The following is a 27812-nucleotide window of genomic DNA, read 5'->3' on the forward strand; positions in this document are numbered from 1 at the left end:
ATGAATTCACTTCACTCATCCTGTTGTAACACCTCTGCTGAACTTTTGAACAAATCCTGGAATCCAGAGTTTGCTTATCAAACCCTCAGCATGGTGGATACAGCCATCCTCCCTTCCATGGTTGGGATTATCTGCTCAGTAGGGCTGGTTGGCAACATCCTCATTGTATTCACTATAATAAGGTAAGGGCTTCTTTGTCTTTTCTGTAATTTAGGGACATGCTATACTCCTTCAATGAGTCCTTTTCCCCCTGTAGGATTTTTCTTAATGAAATCAGGTTTTGGAAATATTTGCTTAAGATAATTAAAGAAGTTCTACAGATATTTTCATCATGTATTAAGTAACAACTGAGTCGCAGATGTCAAAATGTCAGTGCTTACTGTTGAGTCAGTGAACTTTTAGAGTAGTGATTCTCATTTTTAGCTACATATTAGAATCACCACAGGGACTTCCCTCGTGGTCTAGTGGCTGAGAATCTGCCTTCCAATGAAGGGGACGCAGGTTCGATCCCTGGTGGGGGAACAAAGATCCCACATGCCGCAGGGCAATTAAGCCCGTGCGCCACAACTACTGAGCCCGCACGCCACAACTACTGAGCCCACGCACTGCAACTAGAGAGAAGCCCGTGCACCACAACAAAAGATCCCACATGCCCCTGATACAGCCAAAAATAAACAAATATTTAAAAATTTAAAAAAAGAATCACCACAGAGCTTTTAAAAATTCTAATAGAGTTTCACCCCGGACCAATTAACTCAGAATCGCTGGCAGTAGAGCCCAGGCAAGAACTCAAACTACAAGGCAACCATTTTGTTTTCCAGCAATAAGAGCTACCCTAAGAGGCTGACCTGGCCTGACTGGTAAAACAGAGTCTTTTGCACTCACTTAGACAAGAGAGCTAATCTACCTGATCTACTGCCAAAGATTCAGGCAGTCATACGTGGTGGTCTGCTCCCCTCAGTATGGACCACCCAGTGCGGCCCAAACTGAGAGGCACCTTCTCCCTAGTAACTCTCGCCTTTGCTTCATGTCCCCCACCTCATTCAGCTAATTTCCTGCTTCCTCTCAAACCTAGAGCCTAAGGTTTAACTTGGAGCATAAGAACAGATTACAGTCAGCCCTCAGTACCCATGGGCTCTGTATCCATGGGTTCCACATCTGGGGATTCAAGCAATCATCAAAAATATGTGGCAAAAAATTCCAGAAAGCTCCAAAAAAGCAAAGCTTGAATTTACCATGCCCTGGCAGTTATTTCCATAGCATTTCCATTGTATTTACAACTAATTACAGAGTATTTACATAGTATTAGGTATTATCATCTAGAGATGATTTAAAATATTAGGGAGAATGTGTATAGGTTATATGCAAACACTACTCCATTTTATATAAGGAACTTGAGCATCTGTGGATGTTGGTATGGGTGGGGGGCAGCTGTCCTGAACCGATTCTTCGTGGATACTGAGGGACCATTGTACTTGTCCTCTACTGGCTTGACAAAATGAATGTAGAGTTAGTGTACACATGCCCCATCACTACATGATACCTTTGCTATCCCAATTATTTTCACATTTAAGGTTTACTTCTTTTAATACATATAAGGTGTTAAAAAAAATTTTCTCCTGGTCTCCGATCATACTTACAGCCACGATTTTAAAAGATTTTTGTCCATATTTATAAATTATAAAACACATTCTAACTTGCTACCAAAAAGGTGTTTTCAGCATTATATTAACACATAACTACAACAAACTTTTGTGTAGCATATTACACTTACAGAGCACAGTTGTAAACTCATTTACTCCTCAAAATGGCAATACTCATTGGAGGAAAGAGGCTCAGGAGAGAAAATAATTTGTCTAGCATCACACAGCTGGTAAGTAAGAGTCCTAGCACTTGAACTCAGATCCCATGATTCTAAATTCCAGGCTATATCCTCCACAATAATAACATCAAACAAATCATCAAAACTAGAAAGATGGTTGGATTTACCATGTGGATGGAAGAATCCTCACAGGACCAATTAAAAACAGGAGCAGCCCTCGGGAGAGTGACAGGATGACACTCACTATCCCTGAGAAAACTCATCACTGGTCACTTTCCCCAGCCGGCTTCTCAAATTTTTATTGTCATTATCTCTGTAGTTAAGTGTAGTGTATCAATGGTTTTTTTTTTATGACATTCATAATTGAAGATTTATTTGGTATACTGGAATTCTACTCTTAATGAATTCAGACATTCCTTACTGTGTCCTGTAAAACCATTTGTGAATATCAAACATTTAAAATTATTTTTTAAGTGCTAGAAGCAGTTCCACTCAATATGTATTACTAAATACCTATTGCATGCCCAGAACTATTCTAAGCGTTATGTAAATACCAAAGAAATATGGTAGCATCTGACTCTAAAAAGTTCATGGTTTACTGGAGAAGACAAGATTTAAATACATTAACTCATTTGAAAAATAATACAAGATATTAAAAACAAGTGGGTGAAAAAAGGTGGTTCAAGTAACAAGTTCCAGGAAGGGAGATGAAAGTAATCAAATATTCTCAGAAAGCCTCAGGAGGCAATAATGTGAAGTAGAAAGTTAACAGTCAGAGACCTGGGAATGTTTCCAGCTCACCCTGTTTGTCTGTTGCACCTGCTCACTTCTCCTTCCATCTTTCTCTCCTGCCCCTCAGTATTTTTGCTGTCCCCTCCTAAAGATACAAGCAGTGTGCCTCATGCCTGAGAGTCTTGGTCCCACAGTTGAGAAACCAAGCCCTTAGAAGGTGGAGCCCTCCAGAAATGGTTGCATTTTTACAGACACCTTTTATATGCTAAGACTCTTCAGTGTGAAATTCAGGCCCTGTGACAGGCTGTTGAAATATTTGGAGCCAGAGAAACTTCTTGGTCCCCCTCAAGTTACACCGATAGACAATGGGCTGATTCCACCCACTCATATGGAGACAAAGTTTGAAAAAAAAAAGAAATGTGGAAGTGAATTCTTCTAAAAGTCAATACTGAGCTATAATTCCCAGAAACAGATTCTCAACATAAAGCAAATAGTCATTAAACTGGAAAAAAAAGAGAAAACCTGAGCCATAATAATGACAAATTTACTTGCAATGATTGTGAAAAATCTGCTACTTCTTCATACCATTACAATTTTATAGATAATAAGTGAGAAGATATATGTAAATGGAGCTTTTAAGATAAATACTTTAATCTTTCAAAAAACATCTGAAGCAACTTAATTTTTATTGCTAGGATGTTGATTTTTTTTCTTTTTCTTTTTTTTTTTTTTTACATCTTTACTGGAGTATAATTGCTTTACAATGGTGTGTTCGTTTCTGCTTTATAACAAAGTGAATCAGTTATACATATACATATGTTCCCATATCTCTTCCCTCTTGCATCTCCATCCCTCTCACCCTCCCTATCCCACCCCTCTAGGTGGTCACAAAGCACCGAGCTGATCTCCCTGTGCTATGCGGCTGCTTCCCACTAGCTATCTATTTTACGTTTGGTAGCGTATATATGTCCATGCCACTCTCTCCCTTTGTCACAGCTTACCCTTCCCCCTCCGCATATCCTCAAGTCCATTCTCTAGTAGGTCTGTGTCTTCATTCCTGTCTTACCACTAGGTTCTTCATGGCATTTTTTTTTCTTAAATTCCATATATATGTGGATATTTTTCTTTACAAGTTACTCTTCAAAAATTTATTAATCTCTCAAAAGTCATTTGAAAGTAAATTAGTTTTAATTTTTTTCAGCTTGGAATTTATCTAAGAGTTTTTTAAATTGCTCTCCAAAAAATTTAAGGAAATTTATATTAATATTTTTATCATGCCTTGCCATGATCTTTTCTTTTTCTTTTTATTTTTTTAACATCTTTATTGGAGTATAATTGATTTACAATGGTGTGTTAGTTTCTGCTTTATAACAAAGTGAATCAGTTATACATATACATATGTTCCCATATCTCTTCCCTCTTGTGTCTCCCTCCCTCCAACCCTCCCTATCCCACCCCTCTAGGTGGTCACAAAGCACCGAGCTGATCACCCTGTGCTATGTGGCTGCTTCCCACTAGCTACCTATTTTACGTTTGGTAGTGTATATATGTTCATGCCCCTCTCTCACTTTGTAACAGCTTACCCTTCCCCCTCCCCATATCCTCAAGCCCATTCTCCAGTAAGTCTGTGTCTTTATTCCCATCGTACCCCTAGGTTCTTCATGACCTTTTTTTTTTTCTTAGATTCCATATATATCTGTTAGCATACGGTATTTGTTTTTCTCTTTCTGACTTATTTCACTCTGTATGACAGACTCTAGGTCCATCCACCTCACTGCAAATAACTCAATTTCATTTCTTTTTATGGCTGAGTAATATTCCATTGTATATATGTGCCACATCTTCTTTATCCATTCATCTGATGATGGACACTTAGGCTGCTTCCATGTCCTGGCTATTGTAAATAGAGCTGCAATGAACATTTTGGTACATGACTCTTTTTGAATTCTGGTTTTCTCAGGGTATATGCCCAGTAGTGGGATTGCTGGGTCATATGGTAGTTCTATTTTTAGTTTTTTAAGGAACCTCCATACTGTTCTCCATAGTGGCTGTATCAATTTACATTCCCACCAACAGTGCAAGAGTGTTCCCTTTTCTCCACACCCTCTCCAGCATTTATTGTTTCCAGATTTTTTATGTTGGCCATTCTGACCGGTGTGAGATGATATCTCATTGTAGTTTTGATTTGCATTTCTCTAATGATTAATGATGTTGAGCATTCTTTCATGTGTTTGTTGGCAATCTGTATATCTTCTTTGGAGAAGTGTCTATTTAGGTCTTCTGCCCATTTTTGGATTGGGTTGTTTGTTTTTCTGTTATTGAGCTGCATGAGCTGCTTGTAAATCTTGGAGATTAATCCTTTGTCAGTTGCTTCATTTGCAAATATTTTCTCCCATTCTGAGGGTTGTCTTTTGGTCTTGTTTATGGTTTCCTTTGCTATGCAAAAGCTTTTAAGTTTCATTAGGTCCCATTTGTTTATTTTTGTTTTTATTTCCATTTCTCTAGGAGGTGGGTCAAAAAGGATCTTGCTGTGATTTATGTCATAGAGTGTTCTGCCTATGTTTTCCTCTAAGAGTTCGATAGTGTCTGGCCTTACATTTAGGTCTTTAATCCATTTTGAGTTTATTTTTGTGTATGGTGTTAGGAAGTGTTCTAATTTCATATTTTTACATGTACCTGTCCAGTTTTCTCAGCACCACTTATTGAAGAGGCTCTATTTTCTCCACTGTATATTCTTGCCTCCTTTATCAAAGATAAGGTGACCATATGTGCGTGGGTTTATCTCTGGGCTTTCTATCCTGTTCCATTGATCTATATTTCTGTTTTTTTGCCAGTACCATACTGTCTTGATTACTATAGCTTTGTAGTATAGTCTGAAGTCAGGGAGCCTGATTCCTCCAGCTCTATTTTTCTTTCTCAAGATTGCTTTGGCTATTTGGGGTCTTTTGTGTTTCCATACAAATTGTGAAATTTTTTGTTCTAGTTCTGTGAAAAATGCCATTGGTAGTTTGATCAGGATTGCATTGAATCTGTAGATTGCTTTGGGTAGTATAGTCATTTTCACAATGTTGATTCTTCCAATCCAAGAACATGGTATATCTCTCCATCTATTTGTATCATCTTTAATTTCTTTCACCAGTGTCTTATAATTTTCTGCATACAGGTCCTTTGTCTCCTTAGGTAGGTTTATTCCTAGATATTTTATTCTTTTTGTTGCAGTGGTAAATGGGAGTGTTTTCTTAATTGCACTTTCAGATATTTCATCATTAGTGTATAGGAACGCCAGAGATTTCTGTGCATTAATTTTGTATCCTGCTACTTTACCAAATTCATTGATTAGCTCTAGTAGTTTTCTGGTAGCATCTTTAGGATTCTCTATGTATAGTATCATGTCATCTGCAAACAGTGACAGCTTTACTTCTTCTTTTCCGATTTGGATTCCTTTTATTTCTTTTTCTTCTCTGATTGCTATGGCTAAAACTTCCAAAACTATGTTGAATAATAGTGGTGAGAGTGGGCAACCTTGTCTTGTTCCTGATCTTAGTGGAAATGGTTTCAGTTTTTCACCATTGAGGATGATGTTGGCTGTGAGTTTGTCATATATGGCCTTTATTATGTTGAGGAAAGTTCCCTCTATGCCTACTTTCTACAGGGTTTTTATCATAAATGGGTGTTGAATTTTGTCGAAAGCTTTCTCTGCATCTATTGAGATGATCATATGGTTTTTCTCCTTCAATTTGTTAATATGGTGTATCACGTTGATTGATTTGCGTATATTGAAGAATCCTTGCATTCCTGGAATAAACCCCACTTGATCATGGTGTATGATCCTTTTAATGTGCTGTTGGATTCTGTTGGCTAGTATTTTGTTGAGGATTTTTGAATCTATGTTCATCAGTGATATTGGCCTGTAGTTTTCTTTCTTTGTGACATCCTTGTCTGGTTTTGGTATCAGGGTGATGGTGGCCTCATTGAATGAGTTTGGGAGTGTTCCTTCCTCTGCTATATTTTGGAAGAGTTTGAGAAGGATAGGTGTTAGGTCTTCTCTAAATGTTTGATAGAATTCGCCTGTGAAGCCATCTGGTCCTGGGCTTTTGTTTGTTGGAAGATTTCTAATCACAGTTTCAATTTCAGTGCTTGTGATTGGTCTGTTCATATTTTCTATTTCCCCCTGGTTCAGTCTCGGCACGTTGTGCATTTCTAAGAATTTGTTCATTTCTTCCAGGTTGTCCATTTTATTGGCATAGAGTTGCTTGTAGTAATCTCTCATGATCCTTTGTATTCTGCAGTGTCAGTTGTTACTTCTCCTTTTTCATTTCTAATTCTATTGATTTGAGTCTTCTTCCTTTTTTTCTTGATTAGTCTGGCTATGCCATGATCTTTTATTTGTTACCTTCTTAACAGACAGATGGCTCAAACTATGAAGACTATACTAAAAATAAGGAGAACTAGATACATTTAAAGAAGATTTAGGACTTTCCCATTTATGATAAATACTTGTATCAAAAGAGAATGAATAGAACAATAGTAAGATCATTAGTGATGCTGGAAAGCAAGAAATGAACTAACTTCTGACTTTGCCAAAGGAAGACTACAAAAATGTATGAAAGAATAGATTTACAGAAGATGGAGCTTCCAGAATAAGGTGTCCTATGTGGCTTTTTTTTTCTTTTTTTAAAGAATTGATTTGTGCATTAGGAGGGTGACTACAAAGTAGTGAAGACAGATCATTAGTACTCAGTCATACTTTAAATTCACAGCAGGTCAAAAGGAAGCCAGGTTTTAAAATGTAGGAGGAAAACTGGGCCAATTAAAACATAAAATTTTTCCCTTTTGTTCTTGGGAGAGAGACTTATGAACTCAGCCCCATTACTCAACTATTCTCCAAGGCCACAGTGGGTCCTGGGAAACTCCTTTAATAAAGGCAATGATGTTTCTCTCCGTCGGTCCCCCACCCCCATGTTTTGAACACATCTTTCTCCTGTCTACTGACAGATGGCTTTGAGTGGGCAGAGACTCTCTAAAGGATGCCTTGTCTCCCTATAAACAAAACGTTCCCATTCTTTCATTCCCTGCCCTCAACTGGCTGTCAAGTCAACTAATTTACACTAAATCATGAATTACTGAAACATCTTACTTTTTAAACCCCCCCATGGTGTCTACATTTTATACAGAGATCACAAGAAGAAGAGTGAGTGTTCCTGAAGGAATACTAATGGTCTAATGATGGAATACCAGTTGCTAAGACAGAGATGGGAAATGCTTAGAACAAGGCCTCTTCTTTTTTTCCCACTCAGCTTAGTGCTCCCTCTGACCCAGCCCTATACCATTCTCAGGGTGCCAGCTGGAGTTGGAGTTGACCCACACCCTTGCTGTACACATACCCTATGCTTTAGATGCTACAAAACCTTCCAGTCACATCTGTTCAAATGAACTGGAAAGTTGATTGGAGACCCTTGTTGCTATGGTCCAATGCACCAAGACAGCTCTGGAGTATAAAGGGGTTGAATATCTTCCCCAAGGACACAATAAGTGAGGGCACAGAAATGAAACTAGAATTTCCAATTAGGTTCTCTTTATATATCTTACACCGTGTATCTAGAGCAGGGTTGGCAAATACGTCACTCTACTTTAAACTCTCCCACCCTTGGCAGTCATGTCTTATCACACAGATCTGTCCTTTAGTAGTGCCTGTGTGATGACTCACAATTCTTCTCAGCACAGCGCTTTACGAAATCACTACTAATCCATTGGTGTTGCCTCATGCTGACCTTAAACAAATGAACTACCAGTTATTTCTGAAGCAGAAATGAGTTTACTCAAGATCAGCAAAGTATTGCAATTTGGGATCTGCAACTATGGCAAGCCACATGCAAGTGCCACCCAACAGAAAGAGGAGGATTCTTTTACAGTGGGGGAAAAGGAAGTTGGGAGGGCTGTAATAAACAGAGTCCATTGGAGAAATTGAGAGTTCAAAATATAGTGGCTTGTCACTGGCTGAGCGGTGACAGTCTCTCATTGGCTAAGCTCCTGCCAGGCAAGAAGTCTTTCTTCTGTTGAGCTCTGCTATCATAGGGCATGAGAGCTCCCCGCTCTGGCCTCCTAACTCCATTTTAATTGAGGTTTCTGTTTATTAATTTTTACACTCACAATAGGAATATAATTTAACTAGAGTTAAATGTCAAACAAGGACTCGTGCAGCAACCCAGAGATAAACAAAATTAGGGAGGTACTACCATGTCTTACCACCATCCTCTGCCCCAACATCACCACACTTCTCCTGGCCCTGAGCTGAATGGAGGAAGAAAAAAGTGGTTTTACAGATCTTGGAAGTTTGGGCTGCCTGGTGGGAGCTGTAGCCACAGTGGGATCTGGGACCATGGAGTGGGAACTGCAGGAGGAAGGTGGAGCCACGGGCGGGATGCAGCCACCGCCAGAGATGCCAACAGCAGAGAGGGGAAGGAAATACCCTGGCCTCTCCTCTCATCTTACCCTCCAATTTCCCTCCAATAGTGCTTCCTATTGGCCAAAACAAAACAAAAGCCAGTTGGCAAGAAGACCTAGGAACAAAGTGCAGAAGGGTGAAAAGTGGGCTTGAGAGTAGGCTGATCAGCAAGGCATCATTCCGTTTGTGTAGGGTTATATATATATATTTTTAGTTTTATTTAATCCATTGCATATATTGTTGTTTCTGATTGCAAAAGGTAAACATGTTTTTAATAGAATCTTTTTAAACATTAAAAAATACAAAGAATAAAGTCGAAATCAGTCATACTACTACTACCAAGCCGATAATCACTGGGATTACTGTGACATATTATTTCAGCATGTTTTTAAACAAATGTCTAAATAAATTTGGGGTCATAGTATGTACATAGTTGATTTTTTTTTTTACTTAATAAGTACTTTCCCATTTGATTAAATATTCTTCCAAAGTATGATTTGTAACAACTCTATCATTTATTGTATGGGATTGTGGTATACCTTAATTTATCATAGCATTAGATATGGCCATATTAACCATATGAAAAACACATTAGCTGAAATGATCATTCATATTCATATTTTTTTAATGTTTGGTTCATGAGAGACAGAAATCTAATTAAGTCTGGCAACATGAAATCTGAAGATAAATTAGACCTAAGAAAAGAATGCAAGTGGTATAGTTAGAAATTTTACCATTTCTATTTAATTATTTTTAATTTCTATGCAGTCACTTTCAGTTTAAAAAAGTAATAATAAATATAATGTGTTATTTTTATTACCCTAGTACCTTATGCCCAGATAAATATATCATTTGCTTCAGAATTCTTTTGCTATATAGAGTATCATGTAGAAACACTTTTATTTTATTCTTTTGTATTTCCAGTTAATGGCATGCACTGTCCTCAACAAAGGAATTTCCATAATTCATTATCAGTAAATGATGGGTGCCTACTTGGAGGAGAGCAAGGGCCATGGATCTAATTGCTGCAGATAGGACCTAAGCAACCACTTGTGGTTTATACCCCAATTCAAATGGAAATAACATCTACTTAATAGGCAAAGATTTATAGGGTTTTTTATTATTGTGTTTTTGCTTTGTTTGTTTTTATTTATTTATTTTTGGCTGTGCTGGGTCTTCATTGTTGCACGCTGGCTTTCTCTAGCTCTGGTGAGCGGGGGTTACTCTTCGTTGCAGTTCACGGGTTTCTCATTGCAGTAGCTTCTCTTGTTGTGGAGCATGGGCTCTAGGCACACAGGCTTTGGTAGCTGTGGCTCATGGACTCAGTAGTTGTGGCGCACAGACTTAGTTGCTCCACAGCATGTGGGATCTTCCTGGACCAGGGCTCGAACCTGTGTCCCCTGCATTGGCAGGTGGATTCTTAACCACTGCGCCACCAGGGAAGTCCCTTTGCTTCTGTTTTTGTTTTTTAGCATGAAACTCCTTCCAGCTGACCTCTAATATCAGTTCCTCTCCCCTGAGCCCTCTCCATCTCCTACTCCCAATGGTCTGGTGAGGATGAGGATTAGAGACCAAGGACAGTCATTTAGCATCTCTTTTGGTTGACATGGTTTTTTCTCTCAAGTCTCTTCTCCTTCTTGGTCTTTCTGATATGAGCCACCAACGTCCTGGGGACAAGGAACCAACCTGTTGTATTAGTGGCATCAACAATGCCCAAAGTGTGGTTGCTGAATAAGGACTCACAGCAGTAACTCCCCCATATAGTGTGTGCTGCCACGGCCTGGGTAAAATATCCTGGCCCCGACTGACGCCTCATATGAGCCTTTGATGGCTTAAATATGAAGTTCACAGGCTGCAGAATTTGCAGTCCCTGAATAATGAAGACACACACTAGCTTCCAAACAACAGAGCAATAGACCTGGATCCAGGGTGAACTAATAACTGTGGCACAATCTTAGGGCTAATTCTATGTGCTACTTAAATTCTTATCTGTCCTCAATACAGATGTCACTTCTGCCAAGAAATTTGCCTTGACTGCCCCCAGGGGAGGGGGTAGAGGCCCATTTGTATGTGCTCCTCGTGCTTTCTCTAGCTTTCTTTCATCACGTTATAATGTGATCATTTATTACACGTCTAGACTATAAGCTCCTTGATGCTAGACTTTCTAGGTGATTTAGCTTTGCAGCCCAAAGCACAATATTATGCCTGACATATAATTGGTGCTCAATAAAATGTTTGTTGAATTAATAAATAGCATCTCCCAGATAAAGATGATTCCTGTTTATTACTGAATGCCCCAACTCTTTGAAGATAGGGAGCAACTGAATTTTAAATTAAATTTCTGCTCTCAGAAAATTATTTTGCCTTCACTTCCCCCAACATTTGACAGGAGATGTTTCTCAGTGCCCTCCACCAATTCACTTGTTTCAGATTTCTACTCCACACTCTGGATTTCAGGGTCTTAATTAATAGTCTTTTCTATTGGGTTAAATTTTATTGGAATATTTCTAAGTAATGGTTGAAATTTGTTTTAACAATGGCTTGTTAGGATTTGAACTTATAGCTTCAGTGGGGGAAAATGCATTGCAAAATGGAAACATTTATTTTCCCTATTCAGCTATATTTGGTGCTAGGGATAGGTAAAGACAAAGTCTTTTGCCTGAGTGAGTTTAGAGTTGGTATAATTTGTTGCTATGTAGAAATTACTTCAGAACTTAGTGACTTAAAACAATCAACATTTGTTATCTCACACAGTTTTTTGTTTGTTTTTTTAATTTTTATTTATTTATTTTTGGCTGCATTGGGTCTTCGCTGCGGCACGCGGGCCCTCCCCAGTTGCAGTGAGCGAGGCCACTCTTCGCTGCGGTGCACAGGCCTCTCATCGTGGCGGCCCCCCTTTGTTGCGGTGCACAGGATCCAGGTGTGCAGGCTCAGTAGTTGTGGTGCATGGGCTCAGTAGTTGTGGCTCGCGGGCTCTAGAGCGCAGGCTCAGTAGTTGTGGCGCACAGTCTCAGCTGCTCTGCGGCATGTAGGATCTTCCTGGACCAGGGCTCGAACCCATGTCCCCTGCATTGGTAGGTGGACTCCCAACCACTGTGACACCAGGGAAGTCCCTCTCACACAGTTCTGAGGGTCAGGAATCCAAGAGCAGCTTAGCTGGGTGGTTCTGGCTCAGGGTCTCTCAAAAAGTTGCAGTCGAGCTGTCTGTCCATCTTTAGAGGACTATCTAAAGGCTTGGCTAGGGCTGGAGCATCTACTCCAAGGGAGCTCACTCACAGGTCTGGCAGGTTGGTACTGGTTGTTGGCAGGAGGCCTCAGTTCCTTTCCACATGGACCTCTTCACGATGCTGTTGAGTAACCTCACAAGACGGCACCTGGCTTCCCCCGGAGAAAGTGATACGAGAGCAAGGAGAAAACCCCACCATTTCTTTATGTCCAAATTTTGAATGTCACACTGTCAATTCCACCACATCCTATTCGTTAGAAGTGAGTTACTAAGTTCAACCCACACTCAAAGGGAGGGAATTAGGCCCCTGCTCGTTTTTTGTTTTTTGTTTTTGTAGTACGCGGGCTTCTCACTGTTGTGGCCTCTCCCGTTGCAGAGCACAGGCTCTGGACGCGCAGGCTCAGCGGCCATGGCTCACGGGCCCAGCCGCTCCGCGGCATGTGGGATCTTCCCGGACCGGGGCACGATCCCGTGTCCCCTGCATCAGCAGGCGGACTCTCAACCACTGTGCCACCAGGGAAGCCCTAGGCCCCCGCTCTTGAAAGCAATATCAAAGAACTTGTGGGCATATTTTTAAACCACTGCAGTTAGCTATCAAATAGTTCAAAACGTCTGAATATACACAAGCATTCATACGTGCATTTGTGACGGTTTCCTTTTAACTTTTAAAATAATTTTAGCGGGCCTCCCTGGTGGCGCAGTGGTTGAGAGTCCGCCTGCCGATGCAGGGGATACGGGTTCGTGCCCCGGTCTGGGAGGATCCCATATGCCGCGGAGCGGCTGGGCCCGTGAGCCATGGCCGCTGGGCCTGCGCGTCCGGAGCCTGTGCTCCGCAACGGGGGAGGCCACAGCAGTGAGAGGCCCGCATACCGCAAAAAAAAAAAAAAAAAAAAAAAAATAATTTTAGCAATAGAAAATCTGTAAGAGATGGCATAAATTAAAGGTGTGTACTTTCAATGTCAATCCTCGGGTTTCCCTCCATTTCTTTCAGGTCCAGGAAAAAAACAATTCCTGACATTTATATCTGCAACCTGGCTGTGGCTGATCTGGTCCACATCATGGGAATGCCTTTTCTTATTCACCAGTGGGCCTGGGAGGAGAGTGGGTGTTTGGGGGGCCTCTCTGCACCATCATCACATCCCTGGATACCTGCAACCAGTTTGCCTGTAGTGCCATCATGACTGTAATGAGTGTGGACAGGTAAGTGAAGAGACTATGAAATATATTAACATAATTCAGAGGTGCCTGTACTTCCCCAAGGTCATCCCAACTTAAGCAACATCAGTGCCGGTTTGTAATAGCAAAGTTCCTCTTCCTTTGTTTCACTGTAGGACAGATCAGGTAATATTTTTCCTACTTTCACAGAGGTCAGTTTTTTCATGGAAAACAAAACACTAAACATCTCCTTTTTCCCAATCATTTTTTCTATCTCAGTTTTATTTACAATTGACTGCAAGAAAAAAAAGACCATAAAATCATGAAATATTGGAGTCCAGAATGAACGCCCCCCACCACCACCCATCATTCTTGCAAGAAGGAAGCAGAGGTCCTGAGAAGTGAGGGGATTTGCTAAAGGCACATAGAGAGTCAGTGGCAGAGCTGAGAACTGAAGTAGGTCTCCTCACTTCTTGTCTAGGGCTCTTTCTGCTAAGTTCAATGTCTCACACACCCTTGTTATCACCTAGCAGCTTAAAGGAATCAGTGGAGTAGTGGGCTCTTAAACAGCTATGAAGAGAAGTCAGAGTACCAGGAGGACCATCCTTTATACTCATCATTATGATTGGTTAATGCAAATACTGCCATTTACATCATTAGAAATTTGTTGGACTGTATCCCAGAACATGCCAAAGCCATACTCTCCACCCATGTAAGCTAATGTTATTCAAGGAGATAATGGTGATGGCCAGAGCCTGTGGAGCCAGTGAGTGATGGAGCCCAGTTCAGAGGCAGGCTGTCCAACTCTGGAGATGGCAGGTAGCTGGCAACTACCTCACCATCTGGCTTCTTTAGGAAGCATGCAAGCTAGGATGTGCCCTGCATCATCCAGATGCCAGGACCTCCACACCAGCTCTTAGCAGCATCCCCAAACAGAAACAAGCCCTGAAGACAACAGTAGAAAGCACAACAGAGCAACCCACTTGAAATCTCTATCCACCTTCTTCCCACCCCAAGCCCAACCCAGCACACTTGGTCCCCCTTGCTCTGATCTACTTTTTCTTTCTCCCTTGCTTCGAATATATTACATATGTTAATATATTTCGTGTACAAAGATATGCATGTGTTTTTGTCTAGCTTTCCCTAGCCATCAAATGTAAATTCCACAAAGGCAGGGTCTTTGGTCACTACACTAGTGTCTGTGTAACAGTGCCTGGCACATGGGTGCTCAAAAACTACTGATGAATGAATGAGTGAATGTCAGTCTTGAGGGCTGTGTTAAGTTTCCCTGAGTCTATCAAGGACTCTTTCCTGAGCTCTGCATCTCTTACCCTTCCAAGTGGGCCTTTGGGGTCGGGAAGGGATGAGCAGTTCTTCAGATGGATAAACAAAGGAATAGCAGGGTTCATATAAATCATTCCCTGGATCATTATTATTCAGACATGAATAATGATGGTAATGTTTAATGCAGTTTTTATATCCTGCTGCTTTCTACAAAAGAATTATCAAAATATGTAGAGTATACTTCTCAACTTATAATTAGCTTCACATTTTTTAATCTGCACACTGGGTAGGTCGATCTGGTTAGTTCAGCTGATGCCACCAATGCTGATGGTGTGTGGAGTAAAGCCTGGTGAGCCTGCCAGGGTCCCAACACCAGAGCCCTGCGCGGGGCAGGAACCACTGCAGAAAAGCAACCTAAAGTATAGTCCTCACCATCGTGATCCCATTCTCAGAAGGAGAAAAGCTTCTTCATACCATGTACATACCATGAAGGCAGGAGAGTATCGGCTTTTTCTTTAAAGAGGGGAAACTGTACCCCTTCTGTAAATCTCTTACTGCAAATGAAGTGAAAGCACATTGTCTGCCTTAGAACAGACCACAGAACATGTCCTAATGTTCACAGGTTTTTTCTGAGTGTATGTGTGTGTGTGTGCATGTGTATCTTACACAGCTGAATAGTGTGTATTTTTTTTAAACTTATGGACACAGAATGCTAAAATTTTACTTTCAAATTAAGACACTCAGGCCTTTATCCTTCTCCCTGCCCTCACTTTAGAGGATCACGTGGCCAGAGACAAATAAAGATTTTGTAAAACTGAACCTTTCCCCCAGCCCCTGGCATTTCTTGCAGTTCTAACTCTACTAAATTCGCAAAAATTCAACAAAATCTATAATTCTGTAAAACATAAATGAAGTTTTCTCTGTAATGCCAGCACTAAATGTCAGTGCCACCAGTATGCCTTATTGTTTATACATTTAAGTTATTTGAATTGTCAATTTAATGGATCATAAATTTCAAGTGTTTCCCATAACTCTTTCATTTTTCTTTCTCTGATTAATTAATAACTGCAAGTGTGTGGAATATTTTAAGAGACGGCTCCTACCTTTAAAGCAATACATAAAAATCCTATAAACATCCAAAATATGAAAAATATTTGCCTCCAGGTGAAAGCTACCTAGACTTTCATTAGTGGTTACTTTCGTAAGTAAATTTTCTAGAACAACAACAAAGTCAGTAAGTAGGAGCCAAAATTCCCCATTCATTCATTTAACAAATATTTGTTGAGCACAGACCGTATGCCAGGAATGATGCCAGACACAGGAGATACAGCAGCATTAAACGAATAGCCAAGGCTCCTGACTTCATGGGGCTTCCATTCCAGAGGTGTAGACAGACATTACACCGTGAAGAGTCACATGGGTAAATGTGTATTTCCACACAATGATACCTACTAGAAGGAAAAGTAGAGTTGCCCCACAATCTGCATTTATAGTCATGGGCCCTCGTATAGAGCAAGTGGTCAGGGGAAGCTTCTCCAAGAGGGAGACCTAAATCGGGACTCAGAGTAGAAGCAGGAGGAAGGAGAGGCATGTCCTGCCAGGCGGGTAGAACAGCATGTACCTGATGCTGAAAGAGACAGGGTTTGAGGGAAGGCCAGGGAGAGACTGGCACAAACTTCAGCCTGAGTGATGGGGAGGGCCGGAAGGAGAAAGACATCAAGGGTCATGGTGAGAATTCTGAATTTTATCTAAAAGACAAAGAAAGGCCATTGAAGGGTTTTCAGTTGGGGAGATGAATGAGAGAAGATTCCCTAACCGATTGATGCCATGACTCCATCATCGTTAATCCCAGACAGAATGATGGAGGGCTGCTGTACAATCACTACCTCATTCCCTTCCTCAGCAGGAAGGGAAGGGAGCCTTCTCTCCTTGGCGACAGGTAACGCAGGTGCAGTGTGGGGAAGGAGGGGTGGCTGAGGCACCCGGGGTCACAAGCCTGTCCCTACATGGCAAGGGGTCCCCTAAGTGGGTGCAAAACGTCCTACCTCTTGTGCCAAATTGAAAGAGCAAGGAGACAGAGAATTTTCCATTTTCATAAATCTTTGTTAGGTAGCTCTACAAAATCTTGGAGAAAATTAAAGGACCATTGACCACATTTGACATTTATTTAATGTCTACTAATGCTGCTTTCCTACACCCCCGACCGCCAGCAAAACTGTGTTTTCTCAAATACCTCCTCTGGATCTGAGCTCTCTTTTTCACACTTTAGCTTTCAGCTGTGTCTGAAAAATTATTCTTGGATTTGCTGGAGGACCAAATATGTTTGATATATCAGGATTTCAAGTTTGATTAATGATTATCCTTTTTTCTGGATCAAAATAGAAAAAAAGAAAAGGAAAGAGAAAACCCCTTCCCCATGAAATTAGTCCACATCCCCCCTCCAGCCTATGTTTCCTGAGGAATTTGTATTGTCTGCTAGTCACGTTTGTTCATTCTCACTGTGGTTTCTGTGAACTGAGCCTCCAAGAGCCTGGGGAACTAACTCTAAAGCCATCTGAACCAAATGTCTGTCCCAGGTGCCTGAATCTCATGCTGCTGGGGATTCTCCCAGCAGCCAACACACTTTCCTCCTTCCTGTCCTACATCAGCCACCGTCCCTCCTGTCCCACATCAGTACACCCTCCCTCCTGTCCTGCCCTCCTGGAGGAAATCCCCATTCAGAGACAAAGTTTTCCAGAGCCTCCTGTGCAAGGAAGCACCTCTGTAAAGAAAAAGTTTGCACAGCAGAATTTTACCATTTTCAGGGTCTTCATGTAAGTGACAGCTGTGTATCAGTGTGTGGTTTATTCAGACTTATGGGGTCAAGAATTGTTTTCTCTACAGGTACCAGCCAGCTCTTAAAAAATATAACTTTCTTTCACCCTGATAGAGGTGTGCTTCAGGGCGGATAATAATACTAATAATTTACTCTTGTCATGAACCTTTCATCCTTGGAGCTCAGTGCTTTTATTGATTGTTCCCAAACCCTTCTTAACCGGCTTTGCAGGTACTTGGCTCTCGTCCAACCGTTTCGACTGACAAGTTGGAGAACAAGGTACAAGACGATCCGCATCAATCTGGGCCTTTGGGCAGCTTCCTTTACTCTTGCGTTGCCTGTCTGGGTCTACTCGAAGGTCATCAGATTTAAAGACGGCGTTGAGAGTTGTGCTTTCGATTTAATATCCCCTGACGATGTACTCTGGTAGGTTGTTAAAACTTAAGAAAAATAGAGTTGAATTCAATCTTGAAGTGCTTCATCCTCCTTGTCAACACGTGAGCAACCGTGCAGAGTGCCCTTGGGGATCCTCTTCGGGCCGGTCTCCCCACTTAGTTCTCTGCTTCTCACCATCAAGTTGATAGTTTGATTTTAAGGAGAGGGTAACCTTTAGAAGATTCTGAGTTTAATCATGTAACCTCAGTGGGTGCAAATATATTTAAGTGTGGATTTTAAAGATCCATGGCAGCCAGATTCAATAGGAGCACAGCAATCAAGGGAGGGGCAGACTTTCCAAAAGGGTATAGGAGTTATGAGACTCAAACCTTATCGATATGCAGCTGGAGTTTGGTTGAGTCGCGTCCCTCGAAAAGATATATCCAAGTTCTAACTCTCAGTGCTTGTGAATATGATCTTATTCAGAAATAGAGTCTTTGCAGATATAATCAAGTTGAGATGAGGTCTTACTGGATTAGGGTGGGCCCTAAATCCAATGATTGGTTTCTGATAAGGAGAGGGAGATTTGAAGAGACACAGAGAGGATGCATGTGAAGACAGAGGCAGACTGGACTGATGTGTTTATAAGCCAAGGAACACCAAAGATTGCCAGAAACCACCAGAGGCTAGGAGAAAGTCCTGGAGCCCATACTCCTTCCCCAAAACCTCAAAAAGGAACCAACCCTTGCCAACACCAACTCAACCAACCCTGCCAACACCTTGATTTCAGACTTCCAGCTTCCAGAACTGTGAGACAGAAAATTTCTGTTGTTTTAAGCTATCCAGTGTGTGGTAATTTGTTACAGCAGCTCTAGGAAACTAATACAGCAACCAACACAGTCATTTATTACATTTTAATTTGAAAAGAAAAATTAAGTCGAAATTTTTCTGATTGACATTTTGAACACAGCATTAGAATCTCTGACTAAGATTTTTCGATCGCCTGCTAAGGGCCAGGTACTGTGCTAGGTGCTTTTTACATACATTATAGCAAGTCAGTCTGGCAGATCCCTTTTTCCCAGTCCACCACTTGTCAAATAGATGAGTCATTTCTGCATCACACAGACACAATCTGAGAGGGATGGAGGTAGAGGCCCAGCAAGGCTACGAATCCAGCAACAAAAAAATCTCCAGAGGAGTGCAACATTGATACCATGATTGTTTATTCGTTATTTCTCACAACAGCACTGGCTCCACTCACAGACGCAAAGTGTCAGCTCATCTAAAGGTGAAATGATAGTTAATCACTGCAGGCTGATAAATTAACCTGGCTGCACCCGGTCTGAAAGGAGGGCAGGACCTGAAGCTCACTATACGACTACATGACTTTGGCCTGTGTCACATAAGCAGAGACTATTTTGCAGCGACAGCTGTTTCTGCTCTTTTCAGTTGGTTATGGTAAGGGATATTCTGAGGTTGTGGCCTCTGTTGTTCCTGCCAGAATTAAGTCCTTACGGTGAACGGAGACTGGGACTAGTGTGCTATGTTCAGAGACCCTTTGGCTCCAGAGCGCTCTCTCTGCCACCCTGTCCACACCCACCCAATGCCAGCTGCCTTCTTCCACACAAGGGTTTTGCCCCGGAAGGAGGATACCTGCCCGGTGTCTGGGCAGAAACAGAGTTGGCCCACCCAAGTGTTCCCCCTGGCGGAGCACTGAGAACATGACCGGCTGATTTGACAACAGGTCCTCTTCTGTGCCCTTTAAGAGACCATCTGGAGTCTGAGTTACAAGCGTGGGCTGTGGAGCTGGCCTGAGTATCTGGGTTCAAATCTCACCTCTGCCACCTACTAGCTGAGTAACCTTGGGCAAGCCGCTCAACCTCTCTGTGCCTTAGTTTCCTCCTCGGTAACATGAAGATGCTAATGGCATTGTACTCCTGGGGATGCACAGATTCAATGGGTTAAAATATGTAAAGCACCCTCAATAGTGCCTACTACATAACAAATGCCACCTGTTGCCTGTTGTTTCTAATAACACTAAATATAATGATAATAAGCATCCTCACCCACTGTGCAGTACTCAGTAGCATTGGCTACTGAGAAGAGCTGGCTAGAGAAGAGTCGTTGTCTATGAATAAAGAAAAGCAGACCTTCTGTATGTGAAAGTACCCGGAGAGCCTTAACTTTTCCCCCAAGCACTTTTATTCTGGGCCCTGAAAAAATCACACTCATAAACTGTAAAAGTCATTTCCTAGCGTTGTGAATGTAATAGTCATGTCTTCTCTCTCATTTTACAGGTATACTCTGTATTTGACGATAACAACTTTCTTTTTCCCTTTGCCCTTGATTTTGGTGTGCTATATTTTAATTTTATGCTATACCTGGGAGGTGTATCAACAGAATAAGGTTGCCAGATGGTAAGTGTATGCCTTATTTTGTTTTATTTGTTAAAAGACCAATTCAGAGATCTAAGATATCTACAATAGAAGCTTAAGCATTAGTCACTTGAAACATGCCAAGCTCAGACATATGGGCATTAATGTCTATATAAGGCATTTTCTGAAAATAAGTCATGTTCTGAAGCAGCTATTTGAGGATCTCTCAGTGATAAATATTGTAATCACTGATGTAGTGGTTTCATAAAAATGTAAAAAGAACTCAAGACTCTGTTTAAAGAATACTTTTGTATTTGTCATCAGCATTGTTATTTAAATGTTTTATTTGTACATTTTGCAGAGTTGTGTACATATGTAAATATCCTAGATGTTGTGTATATTTTATAACCTTTTAATTTGTGTGGGTTTTTTTTTAGTGTAGGGGAGGAGGGTCTCATTAATATTTGAATACTTAGAACAAGGTTAATTAGGACCAAATAAAACCAAAGACTTACCTAAAGACAATAAACTTGGGAAGGACCTTTAATGATACTTGTCTCTAAAACTACATGAATAAATCTAAATTATTTTCCACTTGAAATTGTACATATCAAGTTGTTCAAATGAGTCAGTGATTATACAACATGTTAGGTTAAAAAATCATTATTAAAATTTGTCTTTAGAATAAATTATTGTATTTTTTTGAGAAGACAAGATTGTGGGGTTTCCCCACACACCGTATGTAACACTGTGAAGATTAAAAAAAAAAAGAATATGTGAAAAATGTAACCACCATTAGTCAAAATTTGTGGCAAATCCTGGTACCAAAGGTTTAGGTGTTCTACTGGCCCATGACATTTTTTATGACTTCTTTAAACTCTTTGGAATTATTACATTATTAAAGAGTGGTCTATTTAGAATGGGAAAGAGAAGCAACCACAGTTATAGACAAAAATTAGCTTCTAAATGTATCACGGGTGAGAAGGTTGAAATGGAATCATATGGAATATTACGACATCGACAGCTGGAGAGGACGCTTGAACCCTTTTAAAACAGTTCTCCAAATCATATCACTTTGCTCCCAACACTTTTCTCAGAAATGCTAAGAGCATCTTATAAAACAAAGTTCATATTGTCCAGTTATCCCTAAACATGCAATAAGTTAGAGGAATGATGGTGCCTACTCTGATGAACTGCAGAAGAATCATTATCTTAGAGTGATTTTCAGCCGCCATTTCCCAGGCTTATTCATCTGCTTCAATCATGTCCCAGAGAAATTTCTAGTAAATGTCCAAATATGACATAACATGATGAAATTTGGGAAATTTAAGTATTTTTTATTTTAGAATAATTTTAAATTTACATCAAACTTGAATAAATAGTACAGAGAGTTTCTATATACTCCTCACTCCAGTTTCCCCATTAACATCTTACCATGTTGCATTTGTCAACACAAAGATAATGGCATTAGTACACTACTATTAACTAAACTCCACCCTATATTGGATTTCACCGGTTTTTCCATTAAAGTCCTCTTTCTGCTCCAGGATTCAATCCAGGGGACCACACTGCATTTAGCTGACACATCGCCACAGTCTCCTCTGGTCTGTGACAGTTTCTCACTCTTTCCTTGTTTTTCATAACCTTGATAGTCTTAAGTATTGTACTTAAGGAGTACTGGTCAGGTATCCTGTAGAATGTCCCCCAGTTTCAGTTTGTCTGATAATGTATCACGATTAGACTCTAAGGTTAAGGTAGTGTTTATGAGGTTTCTTCACTTCAAAATTACTAGTTATCCCTTTCTCTATTCCATTATTTGGAAACAAGTCATTAAGTATAGCCCACCCTCAAGAGGGAAAGAAGGAGGGTGAGAATTAAGCTCTGTCTCCTGGAAAGGGGAGTATCTACATATATTATTAGGAATTTTTCTGTGAAGAAGGTTTGTCACTTCTCTCTCATATTATTCAATCATTTATATCAGTACAGATTCATATATCTTTATTTGATACTTTGGATTATAACTCACTACTATGTTATTCATTTTGTTTCTCAAAATGTTCCAGCTTTGGAAAATTCAGGCCATTTTTCACAGGGCTGAAAAAGAGTGTTTTCACAGTGCTCCAAATAAGTAAGAAGAAAAATGAGCTTCATAGTTCACTACACAGCCATTCTGAACTGTCCAAAAAGTTCTGGGACATTGTTGCCCCATAATTTCTATGGTTGTTTGTGTCCTGTCTCTCCAAATGTTTCCACTACAGCTACAATCCCAGTGTTCCAAGGCAGAGAGTGATGAAGCTGACGAAGACGGTGCTGGTGCTGGTGGCGGTCTTTATCCTGAGTGCTGCCCCCATCACGTGATACAACTGGTGAACTTACAGACGGAGCAGCCCACGCTGGCTTTCTATATGGGCTATTACCTCTCCATTTGTCTCAGCTATGCCGGCAGCAGCATCAACCCTTTCCTCTATATCCTGCTGAGTGGAAATTTCCGGAAACGCCTGCCTCAAGGGCAAAGGAGAGTGACTGAGAAGGAAATCAACAATATGGAAAGCACCTTGAACTAGAGCTTTAAGGAGAGTACATGGATCATCAAAAGCCTAGACAGGCTTGCCTATGTTATTGATGTTATTAAAAAGGGCGGACAAAACGGTGTGCTGGTGTCCATTCTTGTTGTGCCCTTGTGACTCTGGAACTGTGCTGTAACCATTCAAATGCAGTGAGTTTAACATGCTAACTTTAGTGAAAAATAAAATATTTGTCTGAGTAGGCAGCAGGCAGTGGGATAGCTGAAGAGACCCGAGCTCCATGGTTGTGGATGTTATTTCAGCATCTTATAAACTAGTCACTGATGAATGTGGCCATCCCTGACCATCGACTGAAAACTCACCAAGGAATTTGACCTTGCCATCTACACTGTGGCCTCACTGTAACAGTGCCCTTGAGGCTCCTAAGAGGGGACCACCTTACAATGAGATCTGAAGTATGGCCATTTTTTAATCTACAAAAATGTCAATTTCATAGGGTCTAATTTAATGCCTTCAATAATCAACTCCATTTGTTAGCATGACCATTAGCATGTACTGAACACATATAACATGTAAAATTACATGTAACAAACCTTTGAGGTAAGTAGTACCCTAGTTTACTAAGGCTCAGAAAGGTTAAGTGATAAGCTTAACACTGCACAGCTACATAAGAGCTGGGCTGAAATCCAGGTCTGCCTGTTTCTGTCTTTTTACTACAGCCCCTTGGCAACCTGTACCTATCATACTGAAAAGGGCCAATAATTGGATTTTGTTGTTGTTGGGTTTTTTGCTTTCTCCTACACCCCTACAGGAAAAGAACTAAAGTCTGAAAGAAATGAGTTCATATTCTTAAAGAAATAAGTTTATGCATATTCTTTTGCATTTAGCTTTGTTCTCATACCTACAAATGATAGAAACCAGCATCTGCATTTTAATAGTATAATAGTGTTCTTCAGGATGTCAAGTACGCTCAGACACATTCTCTTTAGGTTACAGTGGATGTTTAGTCAAGGCTGCAGAAAGTAATTAGCTTTTAATTTCACAGATGTTCATTATGTCTTTTCCTTTTGTGGCTTGTATAAAACATTCACTTTGATATAGTAAGGAAAAAATGCTTTTAAAGTCTATATTCTCAACAAAGGTAAATATTTTTTGGGGATGAATCTGTAAACCCACCTCCCTCATCTAAATATATAAAACCGCTTGCTTCATGGGCATATAAAACTGATTTTTCATCAGCCCTTTATATAAAAGAGTCACAGAGACCAGGTTTCTAATAACCTGATCTCCATTTTTATATCTCAGTTGTCAAGGCAAATGACTTTTAACCCAATGCATTTGGTTCTAGATCTTTTAGAGACCATTTTGGAACATGGTAATATCAAAATTCATATCTGGATGAAAGGTTGTGTAAACAGCATGAGAACTACAAACTGAGATAGGGCACATCTGAGATATTTCAGTTCTGTAACTGAGGTCTGCAGAGCTACACACAGAGGCTGCATGCTCCTTTATAGTTTCCATCAAAAGCTGTGTCATGGCTACAATTCCAGGGGCTTTCATTCTCGCTACTCTAAGGTGCAACAGTCAGGGTTCAGTGAATAACCCTGACATCTGAAGACCCAACAGGATGGGTCATAAACAGAAGTTATTATTTGATAAGTGAAGAGAAATTGAAGAGTTTACCTCCTTTGTCTTTTTTAATACAGAAAATATTATGATTTTAAAATTTTAAATGGTTTTAAAGCAACAGACATTTTAAAAATAACATTTCCAATAGGCCTCAAATAATTCCAGCATATAAATTGGTCAGTGAATTATTTTAATTAATATTTATTAAGAGTTGTAAAAAAAGTTAGCTTTTAATCAAAGTATAAAAGAAAAAGGGTGACTATTAAGTTTATTTTAGTGCCTTTATATAGCTTTTCTATGCATAAGCATATATATGCAGATTTGCAGAGGTGGTTTGTCAGAGATTCTCTATGTGTTTTGTATTTTTGCTCATGATATGTATACATGTTTACTTTCAAGAGAAGTTAATGATCAGTTTCATATATCTAATTAATACTTGGGTATTTTTCATTATGTAAACTCATAACTGTATCCCTCCTCTATGCTTATTCAATTTTAGGTGACTCATTTAAATTTTGATTGATTAATATAAATCAATGAATAATAATTGCTTGTATATTAATTTATTTCTAACTTGTAGCTTCTATTCTTTTTTTTTTTTCTTGTGGTACGCGGGCCTCTCACTGTTGTGGCCTCTCCCGTTGCGGGGCACAGGCTCCGGACACGCAGGCTCAGCGGCCATGGCTCATGGGCCCAGCCGCTCCATGGAATGTGGGATCTTCCCGGACCGGGGCACGAACCCGTGTCCCCTGCATCGGCAGGCGGAGTCTCAACCACTGTGCCACCAGGGAAGCCCCTGTAGCTTCTATTCTTAAGGTTTTCTTATATAATACTATTTCATATTTCCTTAATATAGTTTCTCCTGAACAAAGACTAAAGATTTAAGAATTAGTAAAGGGGGAGCAGAATCAAGATGGCATACCAGGAGGATGCAGAATTCGCATCTCCTCAAAACTAGGGCACCTACCAGGCACCAGTGGGGGACCACGGACACCTAGGGATGGGAGGAACCCCCAGTGACCGGGTAGGACGTGGGGCATGTGGGGAGTAAAGGAGGAGGAGAAGTGGAGGTGGGATGCGACTGGCGTCCCTGAGGGGTGACTGGGGGAGGGGAAGGGATCCCATGCCTGGAGGGGGAAATTGGGGAACCACTGGGAGGGCAGAGGATCAAAAGGGAGCGTGGCCAGGCTTCCCCTGCCCATTTGGACCCCCAGGAACCTGCTGAGATCCCGGGCCTGATCCTCTGCCCACCAAGGCCCCCTCCAGCCGGGCAGGTCCTGAAGAAGTGGGAGGGAGGGAAGGGGGAGCAAAAGTAAAGGCCAGACCTACAGGACCAGCACCCCTGAGGGGCGGCTGGGGGAGGGGAGGAGTTCCTACACCCAGTGGGACCCACCCATGGTTAGGTGTCCAACAGGGCGGGGGAGACCCTGGGCGAGACAGTGGGGGAGGGGTGCGAAGTAAGGGAACGGGGCCAGTGTTTTCCCTGTCCACGTAGGCACCAGGGAGCCTGCTGGGCTCCGGGGCTTAATCCTCTGCCCTCATAGCCTCCCTTCTGCCATACAGAACCCAAGCCCCATGCCTACAACCCCACTCAGGGCCCCACCTCTACACATGGAGACCCCCTCCAACACGCTGGGCCTAAACCCCGCCCATACACCCTCACTCAGGGCCCTACCTCCAAACTCTGGAACTCCACACTCCAGACGCCCTCCTTTCCACACGTTGCCCCACCTAGGCCCCGCCCCCAGGGCCTCTTCTGCTGTGTGGGTCCTGAGCCTAGGCCCCCACCCCATGCTCAAACGTCACCCCCCAACCCATGCAGGTCCCACCTCACCCTAAACCCTGACCCTGCCTAAGTTCCACCCCCGCCTACACTCCGCCCCCATAGGCAAGACTTGTTTTTTTTTCTTTTCTTTTTTCCTTTTTTAGATTGGGGTTCTGTTTTACCTTGTTGATTCATTGTTGTTGATTCTTTTATATATTTTTATTTTTCCTAATAAATCTTTTATTTTTCTAATTTTATTTTATTCTTTATACTTTGTTAGTGATCTCTCCTTTGGGCTGTCCCCCTCACCTTTTTTTTTTTCTTTCTTTTTTCTGTTGTGGTTTTATTTTGCCTTGTTGCAGTTGTTTCAATTATAGTTTTATTTTTCCTAATATATTTTTTATCCTTCTAATTTTATTTTATTTTTTATTCTTTGATATTGTACTGTTCTTTTTTTTCTTTCTTTCTTCCTTTTTTTTTTTTTTCACCACACCACGAAGCTTGCAGGATCTTGGTTCCCAGGCTTGAGGTCAGGCCCAAGCTCCTGTGGTGGGAGCTCTGAATACAAACCGCTGGACTAACAGAGAACCTCAGACCCCAGAGAATATCAATTAGAATGAGGCCTCCTGAAGGTCCTCATCTCAGCCCCAAGACCCAGCTCTATCCAAGTGCCTGCACACTCCAGTGCTGCACATCTCAGGCCAAACAACCAGTAAGACAGGAATACAGCACCAACCATAAAAAAAAAACAAAAACGAAATGACAAAAAAATATGCTGCAGATGAAGGAGCAAGGTAAAAACCTACAAGACCAAATAAATGAAGATCAAATAGGCAACCTACCTAAAAAAGAATTCAGACTAATGATAGTAAAGATGATCCAAAATCTCGAAAATAGAATGGAGCAAATACAAGAAACATTTAACAAGGATCTAGAAGAACTAAAGAGCAAACAAAAAGTGATGAACAATGCAATTACTGAACTTAAAAACACTCTAGAAGGAATAAATAACAGAATAACTGAGGCAGAAGAACGGATAAGTGAGCTGGAAGATAAAATGGTGGAAATAACTGCCAGGGAGCAAAATAAAGAAAAAAGAATGAAAAGAATTGAGGAGAGTTTCAGAGACATCTGGGACAACATTAAATGCACCAACATTCGAATTATAGGGGTCCCAGAAGATGAAGAGAAAAAGAAAGGGTCTGAGAAAATATTTGAAGAGATTATAGTCAAAACCTTCTATAACATGGGAAAAGAAATAGTCATCAAGTCCAGGAAGCACAGAGAGTACCATACAGGATAAACTCAAAGAAAAACACACCGAGACACATATTAATCAAGCAATTAAAAATTAAATACAAAGAACAAATATTAAAAACAGCAAGGGAAAAGCAACAAATAACATATAAGGGAATCCCCATAAGGTTAACAGCTGATTTTTCAGCAGAAACTCTGAAAGCCAGAAGGGAGTGGCAGGACATATTTAAAGTGATGAAAGGGAAAAACTTACAACCACGATTACTCTATCCAGCAAGAAACTCATTCATATTTGATGGAGAAATTAAAACCTTTACAGACAAGCAATGGTTAAGATAATTCAGCACCACCAAACCAGCTTTAAAACAAATGCTAAAGGAACTTCTCTAGGCAGGAAAGACAAG

General features: G+C 40.9%; 1 protein-coding gene across 1 annotated transcript; it reads left to right on the forward strand.

Moving 5' to 3' along the window:
• Positions 1-22985, forward strand: MCHR2 (melanin concentrating hormone receptor 2; the record flags this gene model as incomplete). Its single annotated transcript, XM_082633701.1, is given in 7 exon segments — positions 1-182; positions 13217-13314; positions 13317-13425; positions 17711-17905; positions 20152-20271; positions 22488-22576; positions 22579-22985. Coding segments are annotated over 7 exon segments (1008 nt in total). The 3' UTR covers positions 22794-22985.
• Positions 22986-27812: the final 4827 nt, after the last annotated feature.

Source organism: Mesoplodon mirus (genome assembly GCF_964341445.2).
Source record: "Mesoplodon mirus genome assembly, chromosome: 10".
NCBI lineage: Eukaryota > Metazoa > Chordata > Mammalia > Artiodactyla > Ziphiidae > Mesoplodon > Mesoplodon mirus.